Source organism: Zeus faber (genome assembly GCF_960531495.2).
Source record: "Zeus faber genome assembly, chromosome: 14".
NCBI classification, from domain to species: domain Eukaryota; kingdom Metazoa; phylum Chordata; class Actinopteri; order Zeiformes; family Zeidae; genus Zeus; species Zeus faber.
In genome coordinates, this window is record NC_137200.1 from 13,170,338 (window position 1) to 13,192,907 (window position 22,570).

General features: G+C 43.8%; 1 protein-coding gene across 1 annotated transcript; it reads right to left on the reverse strand.

Moving 5' to 3' along the window:
• Positions 1–6,679: 6,679 nt before the first annotated feature.
• On the reverse strand, positions 6,680–21,719 carry LOC307239854 (apoptosis-inducing factor 3-like; the record flags this gene model as incomplete). The annotated part of the gene is made up of 19 exons (XM_080013433.1): positions 6,680–6,713; positions 7,421–7,525; positions 8,281–8,356; positions 11,394–11,492; positions 11,889–12,006; positions 13,741–13,817; positions 13,974–14,037; positions 14,159–14,230; positions 14,321–14,436; positions 14,822–14,952; positions 15,661–15,752; positions 16,075–16,161; positions 17,577–17,689; positions 18,951–19,032; positions 19,349–19,393; positions 19,516–19,625; positions 20,246–20,355; positions 20,475–20,556; positions 21,698–21,719. The coding sequence occupies 19 exons, from the start codon at positions 21,717–21,719 to the stop codon at positions 6,680–6,682; spliced, it is 1,635 nt and encodes a 544-aa protein (XP_079869559.1).
• Positions 21,720–22,570: the final 851 nt, after the last annotated feature.

Consider the following 22,570-nt stretch of genomic DNA (forward strand, 5'->3'; position numbering starts at 1 on the left):
TCTCCACTCCCCTCCCCTGTTTGGCTGTGTCACGTATCATGGCAAGTTGTGTCCCCCACACAACGTCATAATGTCAGACCCTGGATTCCTTGCAGCAGCCACAGGGTGATCAGGCCTGGATCTCTGGTCTCCATGACACATGGGGCCTGCTCTGGGTGTGTTCTGCTTTCATGAATATGGAAGGAGGAAAAAAAAAAAAAGCCACAATAGTTGGCGTTTCCAAGAAATTGGGTCATCAAGTAGCCACGGGCGAATTTAGCAAACGAGACTGACGCGGACAAGGAAAGCGCCGACCGCCCCCACCCCTCTCCCCGTCCGCCACAAGCCACAAGCCGGGAAAGACATCCAGCCGTGTGCGCCCCACCTTCGCCACCCGTTCGGTCAAGCGATCGCCGGGATCCGGTGGAGTTCTGGCCTGCCTCGCCCACTCCCTCGGAGAGTCGCAAAACCCTCAACTCAATCCACAACCCGCGGTGCGGCGATCGGTCGTAGCTGCGGGTGTCACAGCAGTGAGAACATGCGACGTAAGACGATGTCAAATAAAATAATGTCATCTTACTTCAGTGCGCGGAGCGGAACGCGGCGCAGGACTTCGGTCTCCTTTCCCACAACTCTGGTCCGAGTCCTCCCAGAGTCTCCGTCTCTTCTCTTCTCTTCTCTTCTCTCTCTCTCTCGCTCTCTACCCCCACACGCACGCACGCACGCACACACACACACACACACACACACACACACACACACACACGCCCGCGTACGCACGCACGCACACCGACACGCGCACAGACACACACCCGGCTTCCCACTCCGATCAGCTGGCAGCGCGATGACGTGGCAGCCAGCGCTGGCCAATGGGAAGCGAGCGTCACAGTCGAGCTCACGACTCTGACGTTTGCGCGCAGGGATCCGATCTCTCGTGGCAATGACACACACAAAAAAAAAAATATATATATATATATACAGTATATATCTTTATATATAAACATAAATACATATATATTTTTTATATGTATAATATACATTTTACAGAGTTGTATTGGGGGATAGTTTGACGAGCAACAAACTTAACTTTTTTTTTCAAATGAAGTCCTCGAGTTGGAACGTGTGCTTATGTGCGCCACCTTGCGTAGAGTCTCCTATTCCGTTGTTATTTCGACCTAATCTTCCGTCCTATCGATCTGTTCCGCACTACTGCGTCACGCCACGCCGGCCGAGCGCCGCCGGCTGCTCGTGCTCGCCGTCACCTGATGGGTGTGAACGCGCGCGCATATCCCCGCGACACCAACCCACTGTCGCGTTTCCGCGTCGGCCGCCACGAGCTTCAAGTACTTGAGAATTTTGACGACTGACGTGCGAGAGGAGCTGCATATGCAGATGATTTGGATTCCAGTCCAGAAAAAAAACTTTTCTTCCTCATCTTCATGGACGGAATTTCACTTAGTATAGCAGGCCTATCCAGTAGTATGGCATGGTATGGTAGTATGACAGGATAATATAGTATAGTATAGTATAGTATGGTCCAGTATAATGTCGTACGGTGCTCTATAGGATAGTGGTATAATATAGTACAGTATAGCATACTGTATGATAGTATAGTATGAACAGTATAGTATAGTATGGTATATTATAGTATAGTATGGGATGGTACTGTATGTTATGGTATAGTATGGAAAGGTGCAGTATATTGTAGTATGGTATAGTATCGTAAGGTACAGTATATTACAGTATAGTATATTATAGTATAATATGGTATAGTGTGGTATAGTGTAGTATAATATGATATATTATAGTATAGTATTTTATGGCATGGTATGGTAAGGTATAATATAGTATGGTACAGTATGTATAGTATAGAATATAATAGTATGGTACAGTAAAGTATGGTATGGAATATTAGAATCAGAATCAGAAATACTTTAATAATCCCAGGAGGAAATTACTTAATCCCAGGGGGAAATTACTTTATGGTATGCTATTATGGTATGGTATGGTACAGTATACTATAGTATGGTATAGTATAGTATGGTACAGTATAGTATGCTATAGTATAGTATAGTGTGGTATAGTATAATATGGTATAGTATACTATAGTATAATATGGTATGGCATAGTATAGTGGAGTATGGTATGGTATAGTATAGTAGTGTATAGTATGGTATGATACGGTATGGTATGGTATGATAGAGTATGGTATGGTAGAGTATAGTATACTGTATGATAGTATGGTATGATACAGTAAAGTATATTATAGGATAGTATAGTATGGTATAGTATAGTATGGCATGGTACAATATAGTACGGTACAGTATAGGATAGTGTTGTAGTATAGTACGGTACAGTATAATATTGTATAGTATGGTATGGCATGGTGTATAGTTTGGTATAGTATAGTATAGTATAGAAGAGTATGGTGTGGTGCGGTGTGGTATTGTATAGTATATGATAGCATGGTATAGTACAGTATACCATACTATATGATAGTATAGTATAGCAGAGTATGGTATAGTATGAAATGGTATGGTATGGTATAGTATAGTATAAAATTGTATGGTATGGTACAGTATAGCACAGTACGATAGGATAATATAGTATGGTAGTATCGTATGGTACAGTATAGTATGTATAGTATAGTATAGTATGGTGTAGTATAATATGGTATTGTATAGAATAGTATGTTATGGTATAGTATATTATGGTACGGCATAGTATAGTATGGTATAATACCTACTGTAGTATGGTATAGTACAGTATAGTATGGTATAGTATAGTATGGTATCGCAGAATATGGAATGGTATAGTATAGTATGGAATAGTTTAATATGGCATGGTACAGTATACATGTGTCCATATGATGACACATGATGGAATATGTTTGCCAGGACACATTCCAAGCCTCTTTCTTTGGCTTGGTGTGTAACTTTGTCTTCTTTCAAATTTGATGCTGTTGGACACCCTGAGATGTGGAGGAGGAAGTGGCCTATTTTTAGCACTAGTGGGTGAGCAGACAGAACATATTACCCAATGGCCAAACATAGTAACTTAGTAATAAATAAAAGGTGTGTGTGTGTGTGTGTGTGTGTGTGTGTGTGTGTGTGTGCGCGTGCATGTGTGTGGAAAGCAGGGGGGTGAGACTCTGCATCACAGGTGGGAAAGTCCCTTGGAAGTCACACGCTGAGTGCTGAACCAAGAGACGAGGTGTGTGTGTGTGTGTGTGTGTGTGTGTGTGTGTGTGCGTGCGTGTGTGTGTGTGCGCGCGCGCGTGTGTGTGTGTGTTTCTTTTTTTTATTATATAGAAACCCGGAAACACCAAAAATGGCTTGTCGCGGTTAAGCGTTTTCTGTTGCCATGGAGACGCGTCACTTTGGCGTTATACGCTGGTCGGCTGCCCGGAAAGTGGCGTTAACGGGTGTCGGTCACAAGAGCAAGTTTTGCGTGTACTTTAATAATAAATGAAATGTTTTCAATGTAGATATCCGTCCTAGGATTATTATTAACGACTATACTGTAATTTAGGGACATAAGCTTCTTGAGCCCTGGTGAATGAGTCCCGTTCATCCACTTGACCAGGGTCGGACCATGCAAGATGACATCACCGCCAACACCGGGGCCAGAGAGAAGAAAAAGAAGACAAATAAGAAAAGAAAGACGGTTTCTAAGAACAGAGGGAAGCCCGCTCCTAATAACGCCGAAGAGGATGGTGACGTTTTTTCCTTTTTTTACTTCCACAGATTTCCCTTTATTTTGAACAGCAATCTAAATATGTCCCAGGGGACTTGGGTTAATTAGCTCGTTTAACTGTCGTCCCTTATTTGCGGCTGCAGAAAGCTCGCCAGCTTTCCTGCCACGCCTCCCGCTGTGCGGCGCGCCAAGGGACCAGCTGCTTCTGGCCCCGCCGTGCTGCAGAACCGAGGAGGCGAAGGACGCCGGCGGAGCGGGCCGCAAGAGCAGGAAGAAAGCGAAGGACCCGCCGGCGGCGTCGGCGGAGACCGACAAGTGCAGCGCCGGCAGCCCTCCCCCTCGCTGCCCGGGAGCGACGGAGCTCAGCGCCGAGGCGAGGGAGAGCCTGAGGTGGGAGGCGGCCCTGGGCGACCCCTTCGCCGAGGAGAAGAGGCTGGAGCTGTACCGCGCCAACAGGCGGCAGCGCTACCGGGCCCAGAAGCAGGCTCTGCTGGAGGAGTCGCGGGCCGTCTGGGGACAAGCCGCGGCTTATCGACAGGAGATCTGCAGGACGGCAGCCAAGACCCCGAACAAGGGACACTTTTAGTTGGTCACGGTTCTCCTCAGTGGGTTCTTCATACGTAGACCCGACTCTTTCCACTGACCCAGGGGGTTGGCAACCCCCCATCCCGATATGGCTGCAAAACATAAAAATAAAAATAAAAATCCAATATGGCCTCCAAAATAGCACAAATTTGAGGTTCATTCACAAATGGAAATGGATCCGAATGGAACATAGATGATCAGTGATTAATAACGTGCTCTCTTGTGTTATTCGTCCGACTGGAAGTAACAATTCAGATTTCTCTTCTGAAGGTGCGCTTCATGAAGGACCGCTCTTCGACGGAACGCGGCGCTCAGGGCGGTGAGTGAGCGTCGTGTGTCCCTTCAGTTAAAAGGGATCTGTATTGTTTCAACCAGAATAGAGAACTTCAGTTCTCGATGTGGAAAATTTCCCCCACGCCCTGTTCACAAAGACAACCTCTTCCGCAGGCCTACAGGTTCGTTAGGAGAGTATTTAAACTTACCCTGCCGTCGACTGAACAGACCTTTAAAAAAAAGGAAATAAAGGATTCACACTGTCCCCTGGTGCTTCTGGATTATGCAAGCAAATCCAGCAAATCTACAACATTTTTTTTCCCAGTTGTAGCGTTTCCATGTGCAGTCTAAGGCGGGGGTTTTCAAACTGTGGGTCGCGGCCCATAAGTGGGTCACAGCAGGTGGCCAGGTGGGGCGCGGGATTTTATATGATTTATTTTATTTTATTATGTTTTATTTAACCAGGTTAGTCTCGATGATATTAAAATCTTATTTTGCAAGAGAGACCTGGCCAAGGCATGGCCACCATACATAAAAAAAATAAAATGAAATAAACTAAAAATGCATGCAAACTGCAACGCCGTTCCTGAAGAGGGCGCACTTGCTCAGAGGACTGGATCGCTAATTAAAGGCACAATCACCAACCCAAATAAATCCATAATTGACCTACCACACCCCCCCAAAGAAATAAATGTTACCATGCGGCCAGTTAATTTAATTTGCTATGATAAAACATACTGGAAATTAATATATGCAATGGCCACGGTTAGCACAATTATTTTCATACATTTTGAGTGAGTATTGTTGATGCTTGACGCTATTCCAAGGCAAGCTATGATAAATATATTTGAAATAAAACTCCATGCACTTATTTCTGACAACAGACATTCACAGCACTCTTATTTTGAACATTATAATTTGCATTGGGTTGTTTCTAATGTATAGAATGTAAAATGAACTGTAGAAATCATTGTTATTGTTAAAAATAAATTGCTAAGATTGCTAAGAAATATCAGTAAAATATGTGTGATCTTGGCGTGCCCTGTCCGCTTCATTTGATCCGTGGTGGGGTTAAACGTCCAATCGTGAGGCGTGGGTCTGATAAAAACGACGGGCTTGGAAAGAAACACAGGGGGGAGTGAAAGAGGATCCAAGACTAAAAAGTAAAGTGCAAAGATAGTCGTGAAGTAAAGACGTGGTTAAAGCAGCAGAGAGAGAGAACGAGAGAGAGAGAGAGAGAGAGAGAGAGAGAGAGAGCGGAAGAAAGAGTAAAACACACAGCATTTCTATTGTGGGGGTTTGGTTGCCGTCTCTTTGTGTGTTGTTTGTTTCAAGGCCTATTGTTCTCCCTATTCATGTATTTTGTTACCGTTGCCTATTCCAGCATCTCTGCCTCAAAGAGCTCCCCGCTCCTCTTCTGTTCCCCTAATCCCTTTTTCCAAGCAACCCATTGGACGACGAGCAGAGCCACAATAGCCCATAAGGTCACTTGTGTTTTTAGGTGTTTTATTTGTGTCAAGTGACGACCTCCACCAACACCGTTTCACGTGAACGGGCCCCCTAAGGCATCTTTAGACTTTAATATTTCGATATTACAACAAAGAAGTCAACAGTGGGACATCCTACATGGGATGATTTGATTTTTCAACCTCAAGTCAACCTTAAAAAGACAAAGAACCACACAATTCAGAATAAATGTAAATAAAAGTATATTATAACTAAAAAAAAAAAACACTGCGGAAGCTTGTGTGCACGAGAGAGGTATCTGTTGTTTGCAGCATGGACCCCCTGCCCGCTCCTCGCCAAAAAACTCCACCCTGTCCGAGTCACATGACAGATGTGGTTTCTCTGAAGTAAACACGCAACATCCACGCGTCTCACGTCTACACGATATGGTATCCAGACACTGGAATGTAAACTTAAAATGTCTTCCTATGAAACAAATATGTTGTTGAATGGAGAGAATCCATTTCTTTCGACGTAATGTGATCAAAGTCTCCAAAGCAGTGTCATCTGTAACTCTTTGGGAGGAGGCGTTGGCGAGAGTGGGGTGAGGCGGGTCCGGCACATTCTGGACATTCTGAGAGCGAGTTGATGCACTGATGGCGGTGGCGGCGGCCAGCGGAGGAAGGGAATGGCGAGGTGATCAGAACACTTTCAGCCAGTTCAGGTCGTCTGATCTGTCGGAGAGAGAAGGAACGATGTGGGTTCTGGAACGGAAAAAAAATCTGCGAAATAAAGTAAAACTCCACCCCAGCATTTTGACCCAACCATGGGGACATGTGGAAACATGCCTTTATCCAAAAAAGTCCAAAAAGTCATATTGGTCTTGAATAGCATCCGTTTTTTGATTGTCGTTATCAGTGTTACCACTGGTATGTATTATTTGTTATAATGGTTTTCCTGGCCTTACTGGTGCATTAAACCCAGTTTTATCCTCTTTTTTTTTTTATATATCTCTCTCTGCTCTTGGGTACAGTATAACGCTCTTGTTATAACCTCTCGGAATTAACGTGCTAAAATTAATTCAACCTAATTTGCTGAATGTGCCAGATTGTCATTTCATTCATTGTTTTTAATATTGCTATTATTGGAGGCCGGATACAACTGTTTTAAATTTAACTGAATGCAGCTAACACTTATAGTTGAGTAATTAGTTTTATCAATACTTAAACTTGTATTCAGGTACACTATTTAGCAAATAATGACAATTCCACTTGAAATGTTCAATGCTCTTTCCATCTCTTAATATGTAAATCTCTTATTGTCTTTGTTACCAGATCATTCATATATTTTCAGACCCTTAGAGTGTAAATTGTTGATGAAAATAAAACGTTCTTCTGTCTTTCTTTTCAAGGTTTCCTGATGAAGATCGGAAGTGACTCACTGAGCTTCTGTCTTTGTGATGGTTTTCCCGGTAGCAAAGCGTTCGGCTATCGCTGACACCGTGGGGTCGAAGTTGAGGCTCGCTGCGGCTACGACCTCACCTTCCCTGGAGCCAAACGACACGGTGACCAGAGAATAAGACGAAAGGAAGAGGGGAGGAAGATGATAGGAAGAAGAGAGAGGAAGTGGGAGAAGAGGACAGGAAGAGGAAAGAGGAAGAGGGGGGAAGAGCAGAGGAAGCGGAGAGGGAGAGGAGAGAGGAAGGGGGAGAAGAAGATCAAATGAAGCGGAGAGGAAGAGAACAGAAAGAGCAGAGGAAAAGGAGACAAAGGGGACAGGAAGAGGAGAGGGGAAATGGAGCCGACGGAGCAGAGAGGAAGAGAACGAGAAGAGTAAAAACGAAGAGGAGAGGAAGAGGAGAGGAAGAGGACAGGAAGAGGAGAGAGGAAGAGGGAAGGAAGAGTAGTGGAAGAGGACAGGAAGAAGACAGGAAGAGGAGAGGAAGTGGAGAGGGAGGGGATAGGAAGAGGAGAGAGGAAGAGCAGACGAAGATCAGATGAAGTGGAGAGGAAGAGGAGAGGCAGAGCAGAGGGAGAGGACAGGAAGAGAAGAGAGGAGGAGGAGAGGGAGAGCAGAGGAAGCGTAGAGGTAGAGGACAGGAAGAGCGGAGGAAGAGGAGAGGAAGAGGAGAGGAGAGGGGAAGAGGAGAGAGGAAGAGGAGTGGAAGAGGGGAGGAAGAGGAGAGTTAGAGAAGAGGAAGAGGAGAGAAAGAGGAGCGGGGAAGAGGAGAGTTAGAGAAGAGGAAGGGTGAGGCTCTTCTTTCTATAAGGTTCATTTTGAAGGAGCGTGGGTTTGTCTTACTTGATGTACAGCGCCAGGAACTTCTTGTCCTCGAGCTTTCCTTTCATTATGATCTCTGTGTATCCCTCCCCATATCCTGCCGAGACACAAACACCACCGTCCACAGCAAATCAAAAAACCCCCGAGCAACGATATATTCCTCACACTTGTCATGGGGTCCAACAGAGGTTTTGGGAGAAGGAACATCTTGAAGAATATACTGTATGACCTTATTGTAAAACTGTACGTCCTGGTCAGATTCACAAATGGCAGGTATATATACGGACACTGGGCTGTATGCCACCATAGAAAATTCAGAATTGTATTAATTTTGTGTTTTGTAACATCTACAAAGACCTTTAAAAATGACAATGCAATGTGTTCAACAATAAGTCTGTATATAAGGTTGGCGTCACTACTTTACATAAAGGTTCAGTAAGTAGCCAACAGGCAGAATTCTATCCAAATGAGACAATTATTGGAGGAAAAGGACAGGATCATCATTATTATGAGTTATGGAAGTATTATAATAATAATTATTATTATTTTTGAATGGCACCACATGTATACCCAATTTGCTTGTAAAGCCATTCCCCTTATATGTATATATATATATATATATGAAAAGTATATTGTAGTATAGTATAATGTTTGTGTGTGTTTACGTTTGTATGGGTGTGTGTGTGTGTGTGTGTGTGTTACTCCCCCTCAGATCGCTACCTTGCTGTGGTGGAGAAGCTTGTGTGTTCCAATAAGCCTGAGAGCGATGTTATCTGGAGCTTCACTCCTGGTAGGGCCACCCATGGCAGTAAGGTCGAGGGGGAGGTTCAGGACGAAGTGCGAGCCAACAAAGACCTCAATGGCGGAACTGGTGGAGGATGATGGCAACTCACAACGGCACTGAAGGCGGATGAAGGCTGCATCAGAGGGTGGTCCCCAATCGTTATGGACCCATGCCATTGGAACTTGGCCCCCCTCTGCCAAGGACTATGTAGTGGCTGCGGGCACATCAGCCTCTCCACATTAAAAGATGTCACACGCAGGCGTCCTCCCGAAAGGGAATCACACCGCTCAACATCCCGGATCAAAGTCCTGTGGAGATCAGGAAGTGGTGATAGGGCAGGACCCTGAGGTCTGGCAGCTCCTAGCCACAACCTGGCACACAGGTGGTGGGTGTTCGACTCAGTGGTTAAGCTCTTGGACTGAGGCAGAAAGTACTTTTCAGCAGCTGCACCCATGACTGGGCGGCCCTGTATAGGATCCACTCTGCTCATCCCAGTAGGGGAATGGTCTAGAAAAGATGCCATAAACATAGCCTGCCTCAATAACTCTGGACAACCACATCCAGAGGGATCACCACCACGCAATCAGAAACAGAAACAGAAACAGATCATGTATATTAGAGCCTGGAATGTGCAGACCCTCATGGACAACCAATCTAGTGATCAACCCGAAAGGCGAACTGCCATCATTTCCAGAGAGCAAGGAGATTGATCGATATTGAAGCACTCTCCGAAACCCGACTGGCTGATGAAGGGCATCGGAAGGAGGAGAAGGGCGGATATACCTTCTTCTTCATTATGAACAGCCTCATCAGGCACCTCTATGAACGCCTAATGACCATACACCTGGTGTTTGCAGGCAGCCAAAAGCTCCAACACTTGATGCACAGGATGAAGTTAATGAGGCCTTCTATGCTGACCTGGACAACATCCTAACCAAAGTCCCCAAGGAGGACAAACGAATCCTGCTTGGAGATTTCAGTGCCAGAGTGGGACGAAACCCCAATCTGTGGATAGGCACAATTGGGAAAAAACTGCTAGCAAAGTGCTCAGAGCACAGTCTGGTCATCACCAACACACTTTTCTGCCCAAAGAACAAATTCAAAACATCACATGGATGCATACTTGCTCTAAACTCCGGCACTTCATCAACTATGTAGTCGTTTGCACCAAAGACCGCCATGATGTGCTCAACACCAGAGCGATGACCAGTGTGGATGAATGCTGTACAGACCACTCCTCATTTGTTCCTTCATGTCCATCTGTCTCAAGCAAAAAAGAAGGGTGCAGAAAAGACAGAGCCGGCCAAAGCTCAACATCGAACGGTTACTCCAGGCTGCTCTCAGTACTGAACTGCGCAAGCTATAAAACACGGAAGGATCAAGACTGGTACGATGAGAATGACACTGAAATCTAACAGCTCATCAACATCATAAACCTTTATCACCTGGCAAAATGACATCAACCCCAAAGCTGAAAGAGCAGCCCATGCCAAAGCAAAGGTGGCCGTCTAATCTTGGGTAAGGAAACTGAAGAACCAGTGGTGGACAAAGAAGGCTCTGGAGATCCAGTAACTTGCAGACTCTGGGGACACCTGTGTTTTCTTTGATGCCACAAGAGTGGCATATGGCCCCAGTTACCGTTGCCTAACCCCACTTTGTTCCAAAGATGGGCTTACGCTGCTGGAAGATAATGAGTCATTGGCCCTCTGGTTGGTTCTTGAAAAAGGTCGCTGTCGGGACAAATACATCCGCATACTGAGACTGCTGCATGACAATGTCATGACATGTCAGCCACAGTACTCAGCGGCCATGGAGATGAAACGGAACCCTTCAAGGTTGACACGAGAGTCAAGTGTCATTGCTGTGTCATTGCTGTGTCATTGCTCCTACCCCGTTCTCCATTTTCATTGCTGCTATCTTCCATCTCATGGGTAAACATCTGCTGAAGGCACTAGCAGCACATCATCATAGGTTCCTCAGAAAAAAGGCTAACATTTCCACCATCACACACACTCTCCCTTTCCGACGGTATTCATGATGCACGCTAGCGATGCACGCGCAGGCGATGGGGTGCCTGCGATCAGTGTGCCAAATCACTGTGTTCTTATTTTACTTCATTTTACGTCTCCTTATGGAATGAAACAAGCACTGTGCACAATGGGAACACTTTCTCCGTGACACTCTTACCCCTCCAGGATCGGCCTCTTCGCCCACCTGAAGCCCCACAAGGACCGAGAAGGAGGACGGCCATACTCGACCTTGACCACTCGGGGTCAAGTATGATGATGATGGTATGTATGTGTGTGTAAGGGTGTCGGTTGTGACAATTGTGTACATACGACACACCTACCTGCATATCGGATAGTTTTCCCCAATAGGACGGTCCAGTAAAACGGAACAGAGTTTAGCTGAGTTTTTTTATCCAGTATGTTCAGTCCCGCTACCCTCCCTAAACCAAAGAAAAACACAGAAATAAACAAACTGCAAAAACAGTAAAAAACAGATCAGATCAGATCATCTCTGGACTCAACTCAGTCAATTAAACTCTGAAGGCATGTAAAATTGCATCTCAGGAAGTAGTTACCATGTTGATATTATTCTTTATAAAATAACTTTTAGGTGGGTTACTGATGGAGGGTGGTCATGAATAGAAGTCCACAGGTGGTTTGGTGCGTTCTAAAAGGTAAAAGGCAATAAGATCTGGCCACTCAGGATGTATCTTCAGCCTATTTGTATCCAATCTGGATACAACTTCTGTTTCATTGTTGAAGTTAATGCCAAGTGGTCCTGCTTGGCCCGGGTCGTGCTTTGTGGTGACCTTTTTCGGGAGGTCCTTGGGGGTTACCGTGAGCTTGGGCGATCTGCCAGTGTCCGATGGAGACTCTTCGGTCCCTGGCCATCGCCAGAGGGAAGCTGGCCAGGTCGCCTGCACAGAACACTCCGGGGACGTTGGTCCGCATGTACTACGAGAGGAGAGAGACGACCACAGAGACACGAGGACACGCCGTCAACATGGAGGACCGCTTGGTACCAACAGGGTTTGCTGTGGAAATCACACACTGTTTCGGACACTATTTTGAGGGTGAATCATGCAGCGGCTACGGTAAAACAATCGGACCAATTTGCAAAAGAAACAGCATCAAGAAAGCTTATTTTGTACGGTTCAAATTAATTGTCCACAATGGGTTTTTTTTTAATATATATTAGTGATGAAAGGTTTGATTCTTTTTTTAAAGATTCATTTTCTGACACGTGACTTGGTAAAACAAAGTCAGAATTTTCAGACTGGTTGCTCGTTTGATTCAGTTTGCGTAACGCACAGTGAGCGTAAGGATGACTTCCTGAACAATGAACAAGAGTCACAATACTCTTCTGTTGGACAGGAATTCCCGCAAAAACACATTTGATTCCGCAAAATCATATATTTTATTTCGGTGGAAGAATGCAAAGTGTGGAAGACTTAACTATCTTTTAGCAGACGTGTGACCAAGTCCTTCTTATCCAAGTCACAAGTAAGTCTCAAGTCATTCGGTCCAAGTCTCAAGCAAGTCCCGAGTCATTCTTCCTTTTTGAATCCGAAAGTGATGAGTCTTGGCACAGTCGCCGCTGCCACGACGATGTGATCTGATCATACTGTGTGTGTCACCAGCGGGAGGGTAACGAGTGCTTCTCGCTGGAAAAAAAACCTCAGGTAGCGAGGAGCTTGGCTGACAGAGTAGTCGCAGTAGGGTGGTGACTTGGACTCCAAGTCACAATGAGTCAAGTCTACAGTCTCTGTCTTTTAGCCCCATTCTCTCAAACGATGTGTGTGTGGATCACAAAAGTAATACACTTCTGTAACAATTATTTATCTCAGTGAAATGCAAAGTGTAAATCAGTCACATTCAATGTGAATTACACCAAATTTTCTTTTTTTCCACATTCATCTAGTCCACAGTAATTCTTTTCAGTTTGCGACAGACTTGAGAAAAGCGGGGTGCATTTCTCAATTCGGCCTGGGTCATTTAAAGGACTTGTTCATGATGAATGAATCGTTTGCGAGTTTTGCGTCACTATATTATATACAGTTTGTACTTATTTCTGTAGTATTTCTATAGATTGCATTGCACTGCTGCCTCACAGCAAGAAGGTCCTGGGTTCGATTCCCGCCTGGGGCGCTGTTGGCACCGTGCTCCGGGCGGGTTATCTCCCAAATAGGAGCCTTTCTGTGTGGAGTTTGCATGTTCTCCCCGTGCTCACATGGGGTTTCCTCCACCTAACATCAGTAAGGACCCCCACCAAAAACATGCACCCATCATCGTCTGACCAGCAATGGGCACATTGCTGCCCACTGCTCCTGGCTGCCCCCCCGGAGGAAGGACAAGCCAGGATGGGTTAAATGTAGAGGCCTCATTTCACTGGCCACCATCCAAAGTGTGTGTGCATGTGTTGTAGTGTTGCGTGATAATTAAAGATTCTTCTTTTTCCGCAAAACTATGAGTAAATCTGGAGTGGTATTGCATGTCGTCGCCTCTCCGTTCCTCTCCGTCTGAGAACCTTGTCAGGGGGGCAAAGGTCACAGGCCAGGTCTAAACCTGTGAGGCGTGGACCATTGTCACCCCAACCACGAAAAGAATGTGAAATGTTTGAAAGGCCCACAATAAGGAGGGAGAGCGTGATCGATGAAGCCTGAAGGAAAAGGCAGTTCACTGGCTTACTTTATCGACGATGACAGAGCCTTTTGAGTCCATCTTTACTTTGGTTTTCTGCAGAAACTCGGAGTTGGGAATTACTCCTGAAGTAGAAAGAGGACAGGAAAGGTGTTTGAAAAAAGGAATATGAATAAGTGTCGGAGAAGGAATGTCTCCTCCGCTGATTCCACCGAGCTTAACAGTGAAATCCTTTAACAATCGGTCAAGTGTGGAGGTATGGTGACTCCTGGATTCCTTACCAATTCCGACAATCAGAACATCCGCCGCCACCACTGTTCCACTTTTAAGCACAACTTCCTTCACCTTGAGTTTCAGGAGGAGCAGAGAGAATGAGCATTGATCCGTTCGACATAAAACAGAGGCTGGTCAAGGTTCATTTTTGGACTTAAGTCGCATTTATTGCCGTTTGACTTGAGCAGCTCACCTTGCCGTTCACTCCTCGCACCTCAATCACATTTTCATTCATGTAGAATTTTACGTTTCTTTCCGCTAACATCTAGCAAACAACAGAGTTTAAGGCAATCAGCAAAAAGTAAATAGTAATAAATAAAAAACTAATAGACCCACCCCTCTCACACTCTCTCACCATCATGGTAACTTTGCCAATTTCGGGTCCCAGTGTGTTCTGGTACGGCAGTTCGCTGCTGCCAATCACTGTGATGCTGGAGGCCTTGTCTGTCATGTAAGATGCAACCTCCATGCCTAGAAAGGAACCAACCAAAAGACGGTTAACGGGGGGGAACAGCTGAAAATAAATGAGGCTTAGCTTAGTGGAGCTAGTTCTGTCAGACAACTGGACGGCGACACGCGCTTCCACGCCCTTATTTGACCGGCTTATTTAAGCAGCCCATCCTGCTGTGCTGCCTGCTCTGCTCCCTGCTTTACTGCCTGCTGTATACAGTATAAAGTTAGGAATTGTCCGTCAGAACTGCGTTTCACACACGTCGCAACTCTATGTAATATCCCATTTTAAAAACACAGGGCTATTATGTATATTTGACTTCATGGCCTTCAATCTAGTTATACGCATGGGAATCTGGCGGTTTGTCTATAAGAGTAATTTAAAACCAAAAAAAAACCAGAGTACCAACAAAAGAGGTTCCCACGATGACGATGTGACAGCCCATGCACACAGCGTGGATCTGCCTGGCGTCCTCGGGGGTTTCCAACATCTTGACGTTCTCCAGCTCCATGCCGGCGATGTCCAGACCCTTGGCTCTGGAAGACAGACATTTACAGGAGTGCGTTCAGGTGGTTCTCGAATATTCACTATAGCATGATGCTGCTTTGTTATTCTCATGCTGTCACATTGGCTAATTAGAGTACTGGATCAAATTTTACCTAATCCCCACCGTAATCTTTAAATACAAACATTTCAAAACGATCTAACTGAACAATGTATTTTGGCGATCAACATGGATGAGTTCAGCAAATGTCAATGCAATCAAGTCCAAATGCTTTCATTGTATTTATGTTATTTGCCAAAATGCACTTTCACTTTGCATTGTATATTGTATATTGTACATATGCTACAATTCCTTATTATTGTTGTTGTTATTATTTGGATTACTATAGTCAATATAATAATAAATATTTGAACCAATTACTATACGACTATCTCACCACACTATTATATATTTGTACAATATGGCTATACACATATTTACCATACCAGTATATTAACCAGTACTGCCATTTACATTATTGCTACGTACTGCTGCTATATACTATTTGTAACATTTGCACTCTGCTTTTTTTAAATTTTTTTACTACTCTTACTTTACTTTTTTTTGACTTGCAGTATTCTATAAACTAGGCTGCTGTAACACTTTAATTCCCCCACTGGAGATTCATACAGTCTTATTTGATCTTATCTTATCTCATCTTATCTTAAATGTCTTGCGTCTCTTAAAGCTGGAGTTGTACCTGCAGCCTGTAGAGATGAGGAGATCATCATACTCTTGGAATGAGCCGTCATCAAACATCACCGTCCTTTTCTCTGTGTCCAACGACAGCGCCTTCAGTGAAAACGAGACACGGTGGAAGCACAGAGCCGGGTATGGTCATTAGATGGGAGGACCATTCAATCAGAATCATGTTTTCACTCACTGGGACTTTGAGAATTTAACGCCGGATCTTAAAAGTGAATATACTTATCTTTAATAGTGATAAAAGGTGTAGAAAATTAAAAAAAAAATAAAAATAAAAATAAAAATCCCATTTATCCGTGACATACTTACTTTGCAAGAGGTGGCATGCAAAAGATAATATGTGCTGTTTTGTAAAAAAAAAAACAAAAAAAAAAACACAGAGAGGCAAACAAGTGAAGGAGGCTCTCACCTCTTTTCGGAGCCAAATTTCAATGTCGTGTTTGTGGAAGAATTCCATCCTTCTCAGCAGAATACTTTCACTCTCCACGTTCATGACCTGGAGAGGGGGGAAAAGGCGCGGGGGGTGCAGGGTATTTTTATGTTAGATAAGATAATATAAGATAAGATGAGATCAAATTCATCCCCATGCAGAAATCCAGGATGTCTGCAGCTTACTTCATATCGCTGAAGAAAGGGATGCATAAAAAAATAAAAATAAAATACAAGATAAAAATACAGGCTGCATATGTACACATCTATCCACAAAGTTAACATGGAGTAGTAGCAAAAAAAAAAACGCCATTTCCCGCCAAAACATCCACGTGGCTGAAGGACCTCATGATGTTTCTAAATCTGGAAAAAATAAAGTGCACTTTGAGGGAGTCACCTTCTAAATTTGATGCCAGATAGGGTTCCCTAATACTGTATTCCAGTAATCCAAAGACTCCATCTCATCATTAATACATAATTTATCATTGCATCTCTCTTAACTTTCTCCTCTTTATTATTTATTAATATTGGATGGTGGAGATTTCACCAAACATTTAGTCTTTAATTTTTATATATTTTTTTGTATTAATTACATTATTTTATTATCATTTGTGTCATTTATTTGTTGATTTTATTATTATTACTATTAGTATTATTATCCCTTAAAGGTGCAGTATGTATAATTTAGTGGCATCTAGCAGAGATTGCAACCAACTGAATACCCCGCACCACCTTGTCAGTGGAACATGACGGCATCTGTGGAGTCCTTCACTGGAGCCGGTGTTTTGTTTGTCCGTTCTGGGCTTCTGTCGAAGTAAAGTGGCGACGCAACATGGCGGCCTCGGTGAAGCATACGCGCTCCCATGTAGATAAAAACGCCTCATTCTAAGGCAACGAAAACACGTTCTCATTTTCATTAGTGCATGTTATGCACTAATTAATACATACTTATGAATACTATATTCCGTTTCTGCCGACTCCGTCTCATGAATTCTACAGACTGCACCTTTAATGCCTTGGTTGTGTTGTGTGGGACCTGATGTGTGGGTGGGAAGTGGGAAAAAAAAATATATATATATATTCCTATCAGTTACTCTATTTGAATCCTCTTATTTAGTGAATAAATAAACCTTAAAAAAGCGGCAAAAAAAACCCCCAGTGTAAGTCAAGTCAAGTAAGGGTTAAGAAGTAATGTGGAGATAAACGATAAAAACTAAATTAAAAAAAAACATACATGCACAGCTATGCACAGAGTTAACACAGAGTAGCACTGTGCTACAGTCACTACTAGTAGCAGTGATCCCAATGAGGGCAGGTACACTAACGTAAGTAAATACAGGTAGTAGCAGCAGTGTACCAACAATGTGCAATGGCGGCCAGTGACAAATTCTAAACGTCTTTGTATTGTAATTAGTAGTTTTGTTGTATAATAAATGATGTTGTTGTCATAGGCTCGGTTTTGTGTGATGGATACTGCGGTACCTTGCTGAGTCGGGTCTTGTCGTACGGCAGCAGATCGTCCCTGGTCACCATGATGATTCTGCCGCCGTAGTTCTCCTGTCGCAGGGTCTCGGCGCAGGCAAGCGACGCCGACCCTGCGCTTACGGAGAGGAAGGTAAACAAACATCACACATGACCCGAAGGACGTTCAAAAGGATGGAATCACACGTGTAATGGCAGAATGTCGGTGAAGATGAAGGCGTGCATAGGTAGATATGATGAAAATGATAATACAGTGGTACCGCGACTTACGACTGTAATTCGTTGTATAAGAACAGTCGTATGTTAAAACAGTCGTATGTCGAAGCAATTTTTCCCATATAAATGATGAAATCATGAAGGGTGAAAAGAAACAAAACACACAGCACAAACACAGTAAATATGAAAAAAATATCGATAAGCCACGAACCACGTGCACACACCATGTAGGTCGCCCGCTGACTGACTGCTGACTGACTGCTGACTGACTGCTGACTGACCGCTGACTGACTGCTGACTGACTGCTGACTTGCCAACTGCAAATTTCCACGCTCGTATCTTGGAGCAGTCGGTTGCAAGTCGATACAAGTTTTCGCGAATATTGCTACTCGTATCTTGGATTAGTAGTAAGTAGATGCAGTTGTAAGTCATGGTACCACTGTACTCACGTTCAATTTCACACACACACACACACACACACACACACACACACACACACACACACACACACACACGCAAATGTGCACATGCTGTGCTTTACATGGACAACTTGATGGAATTTAACAGATTTCTTAGAAAATCCAAAGACTTCTTGATGGTAATAATAATAATGATAAATATAGCTGCAGGCAGCAATACACGGGGTAAAGTTTAGTCGTTTTAGGTACGTATTACAGTTTTCGGGGTTCTGTGAAACGTAGCACACGTTACAAAAGTTACAAACACCTTTGACTTACGCCTGGACCAACCAACACTGCATTTTGCTATTCTGGGGTTCAGTTTAAATATCCCCGAAGAACAGTGTATTAAGAGCTACGATCGTTGAGCAATAACAGGGCTGAAAAGTAACAATAGTGACAATAATCATAATAACCTTTATTTGTATGGCACCTTTAATAGTCAACATGCAGCCCAAGGTGTTTTACACATTTATTATTATCAACATTATGATAATTATGATAATAATAATAATAATAATAATAATAATAATAATAATAATAATAATAATTATTATTATTATTATTATTATTATTATTATCATAATAATAATACATGTAAAAATAGAAGGTGAAAAATTACACCCTGTAAATTATCTAACCTTAAACCCCCCCCCCCCCACACACACACACACACATTGACAAAGCAGGTCATGCTTACCTCCTCCAAGTAACAGGACTGTATGAGTAACTCCTGGTATTCTGAATCCCATGCTCTTTATTATTTTAGCCTGTCTGGCAGTCTAAACATGACACAGCCAAAACAAAGGATGAACTGAATTATTTCCTATAAAAATAGCAGATAGAGTGTAGAACTGCTTGTGGAATTTCTTCCATCAACGTCTAAAATGTTCCTCTGATTAGCAATATGAATATCATAGTATTTATTCCATAATATGAATACAATATCCATCGACCCTATAATGACACAATTCATCATCTGATAAAAATGGAAACAGTCAAAACTTCTAATGTTGCGACTGGACATCTTCACAGTATTAACAACATTCACTTAATCACAGCGAATAACTTTGATTGAAATGTGAAAATAACACTTGCCTTTTTGTTCACGGACACATACACTTTGTTGTTCTCAACTTTGACCTTTAAAAGAGAATTTGCCCAAATTCAAAATCAAAACCCGGCCGATAGTCAATAAAACGTCCTTCTGACAGTTTATATCGTTCTCACTCTTTTGCCTCTTCGTAATCACACGTCTTCTCTACCTTGTGGCAGGGTAGACAGTCCATGCCGGGGTATTCCTCCAGATCTCCCGTGTGGACGTTGAAACAGGCACCGTGCCACGGACAGCGCACCCTGTGACCCGAAAGAATCCCTGCACACCGACAAAAGACGCTCAACTACACTCCAAAGAATGTCATAAAAAAAATCTAAAAAAAATCTGTATTTTCTAAGCAGCTTACAGTCATGAAAGTTTGTGACTTTTATAAGTAAGTTGTTATGGTAAAGTCAGGAATGAAATAAGAGAAGTAATAATAGTAATAGCAGCGTGTGGCGGACCAAGGGGCGTGGTCAAGCCGCGCTGCGGACGACAGCACGGCTCCCTTTCCCGCGGCCGCCGAGCTGCCTCGACTCGTCCGAATCAGCGCCCGCGTGGCGCTGATTGGTCCGACTCGGGGCAGGGAGCTTTCTTAAGGTTTGTCTGTCTTGCAGAGGGGATCGGCTCACGGGTTGGTCAGCCGACCAGGAGCCAGAGAACGGAACGCCATTCCTCCTGCACCCGAAACCATCATCATTATTATTATTATTATTATTATTATTATTATTATTATTATTATAATTATCAATACTTCTGGCCAGTGAACCTTTTCTTCAGGATACAATAAAAACTCTCGCCATGATGGCAAACCACGGAAAAAAGGACTCCGTCTCCCTCCCCAAACCCCTACCTGTGGGCGGAGACGCCCACACGGTGCAATATGTTTTTGTCCTTACCTTTGCTGAGTGGAGCGCCATAATGGGTGCACTGGTTGCCAATGGCGCTGTATTTGCCTTCACTGCGGGTCAACAGCACATTAACATGACCCACCTCGACCTCCATCATCCTGAGTACACACGTACAGAGGCCTACTTTAAACCACTTCAAATGACATTGAACCAATTAGCAAAAGTCATAGATGTCTGTTTCCACTGTTTCCACTTTTTCCACTCTGCTCTCTCTTACTGTCCGTCCTGTAGGTCCGACTCCAGACACACCAGCTCCGTCAGCTCCTCGGACGTGTCACACGTCCCCTCCGGGTCCGTTTCTGGAGGCTCGTGGCGGCCTGGGCAAAACACACACACCCACACACACACACACACACACACACACACACACACACACACACACACACACACACACACACACACACATAAGGGTGTAAGTGGAGTTATAATTGTCTCCAAGTCAAATCAAAAAAAAATCTCAAAACCTCAACATTTCTATTTTGCCACCATTATCACCTCTCACAGCAAAATCCACAGACAAAGCATAATTAATTTAGATTTAGAGACTTAAGTGATGTAGTCCCATATGACATTTGATATATATATATATATATATATATATTTTTTTTTTTTATTATTATTATTTTTTTTAAATACTCACATTCTTTCCCTCTGGGCATCTCGCTCACACTCGCTGACAGTTATACGACAAAGATATAAAAATCCCCCTCGAAAGCGCAAAAGAAACTACGTGGACACACTTTGAAAAGCGCCTCTGACCGGACAACACATCCGCTGAGTATCTGCTCCACACATCAGCTGAAAGCAGGCGCGTGTTTCCTCAGCGCCCTCACCATCCCTGACCCCTTCACCCCGAGTCAGCTCAACATCCGACGCTCGAGGTTAAGTTAAAGATAGACGGGGAGAAAATACAAAATGGAAAAAATGGAAAAATAAACCCAAACTACTAACGTTTTTTTTTCTCTCAAACGACTAAACAGATTTAGGAAATGTTTATGCTCCGTCCAATCCCCGGTTACTGTTCCAGAGGCGAACAAAGCGCTGTGTGCCTCAATAGCAGAAGGTCTATAGAGAACGGCTGACGAGGCAGCAGCCTTGAATAGACGCACGCATTGACGGATGACAAGGGGAAGCTTGCATCAAAGTGATATGTCGTTCATTCAAATTCTAAATCATAAACGGCCACCGTCACAGTCGCTATGTTTCGGTTGGAGATGTTCTAAAGGGGAAATCAGCACGATCGTCTACGTTTGGTCGACTACACCACTAAGGGTCCCAGAATTTTCGAAATCGTAAAAAATTCGAATGATTCATCGTTCCCGTCGTTCACAAGGCAATCGCTTTCTTTTCTCCAATCTATGCCTTCATGTGATAAATAGATTTTCGCTGTTCCTTTTTTTTTTTCGAGAGAGAGAATGTTCACCCGTATCGACGGTTTACCGACCACCACCAGCCGCGCCATTCTCTGACGAGAACCGTTTGCAAGAACAATGAACAGTGTTGTTGCGGCAACAACAATGAAAGACGACAGCGCAAGAATAGCGAACAATGTGTCCGTACAGCGAGCAACAATGATGCAAAGAAACAGTGTCAGGCCGGTGATTCTCAAACGGTGACAGCTCGCCGTCTCGAGGTGAATAACTTCACGGAGCGCTTAGGCATGAAATGCACGGAATTAGTGGGGAACAAAATTAGTTTGGAGTTGTTTAGACACTGCAGTGAAACTTGATGTTGCTGTGTGCTGCTGTACACTACCCGTTCTAACAAGACCTCAGACCCTTTTAGCCTGGAAAACTCTTGAGATAAAAAAAACTAAAACAATCGGAATAGAGTATTCCACAGAGCTGTGTAATAAATAGGACAGATAAACTAGTCCCCTAGGGATGGTTATAACAGAAAAATCCTGGGAATCCTGTGCTATTATTTTGTGGAAGCTTTTAGCTTTTAGTAAATATTCCCCTTTTTGTGCCATCATTTTGTCCTATGGAGGACGGCACAGAAATCCATGGGAATTTCCCACATAGACCCCCCCACCCACCCCGGTACATATGGCAACTGGAGGGCGTCCTCATTTGGTGTCTTTGTGATGTCATCAGGGGGCGAGACACGCGCACATACACGCACACACACACACACAAGTGCAAAACCAAGTCTCACGTGCCGAAACAGTGAGGAGTTAAGAGGCGGGTGGCGATGCCGGCGGCTGTAAAAACCCAATAAAAATAAGTCCGTTTACCCCGAAGATGAAGGCACAAACATACACACAAAGCCATTTAACATTTTAAAGTTTCAATCAAGTAACATGTAAGGACA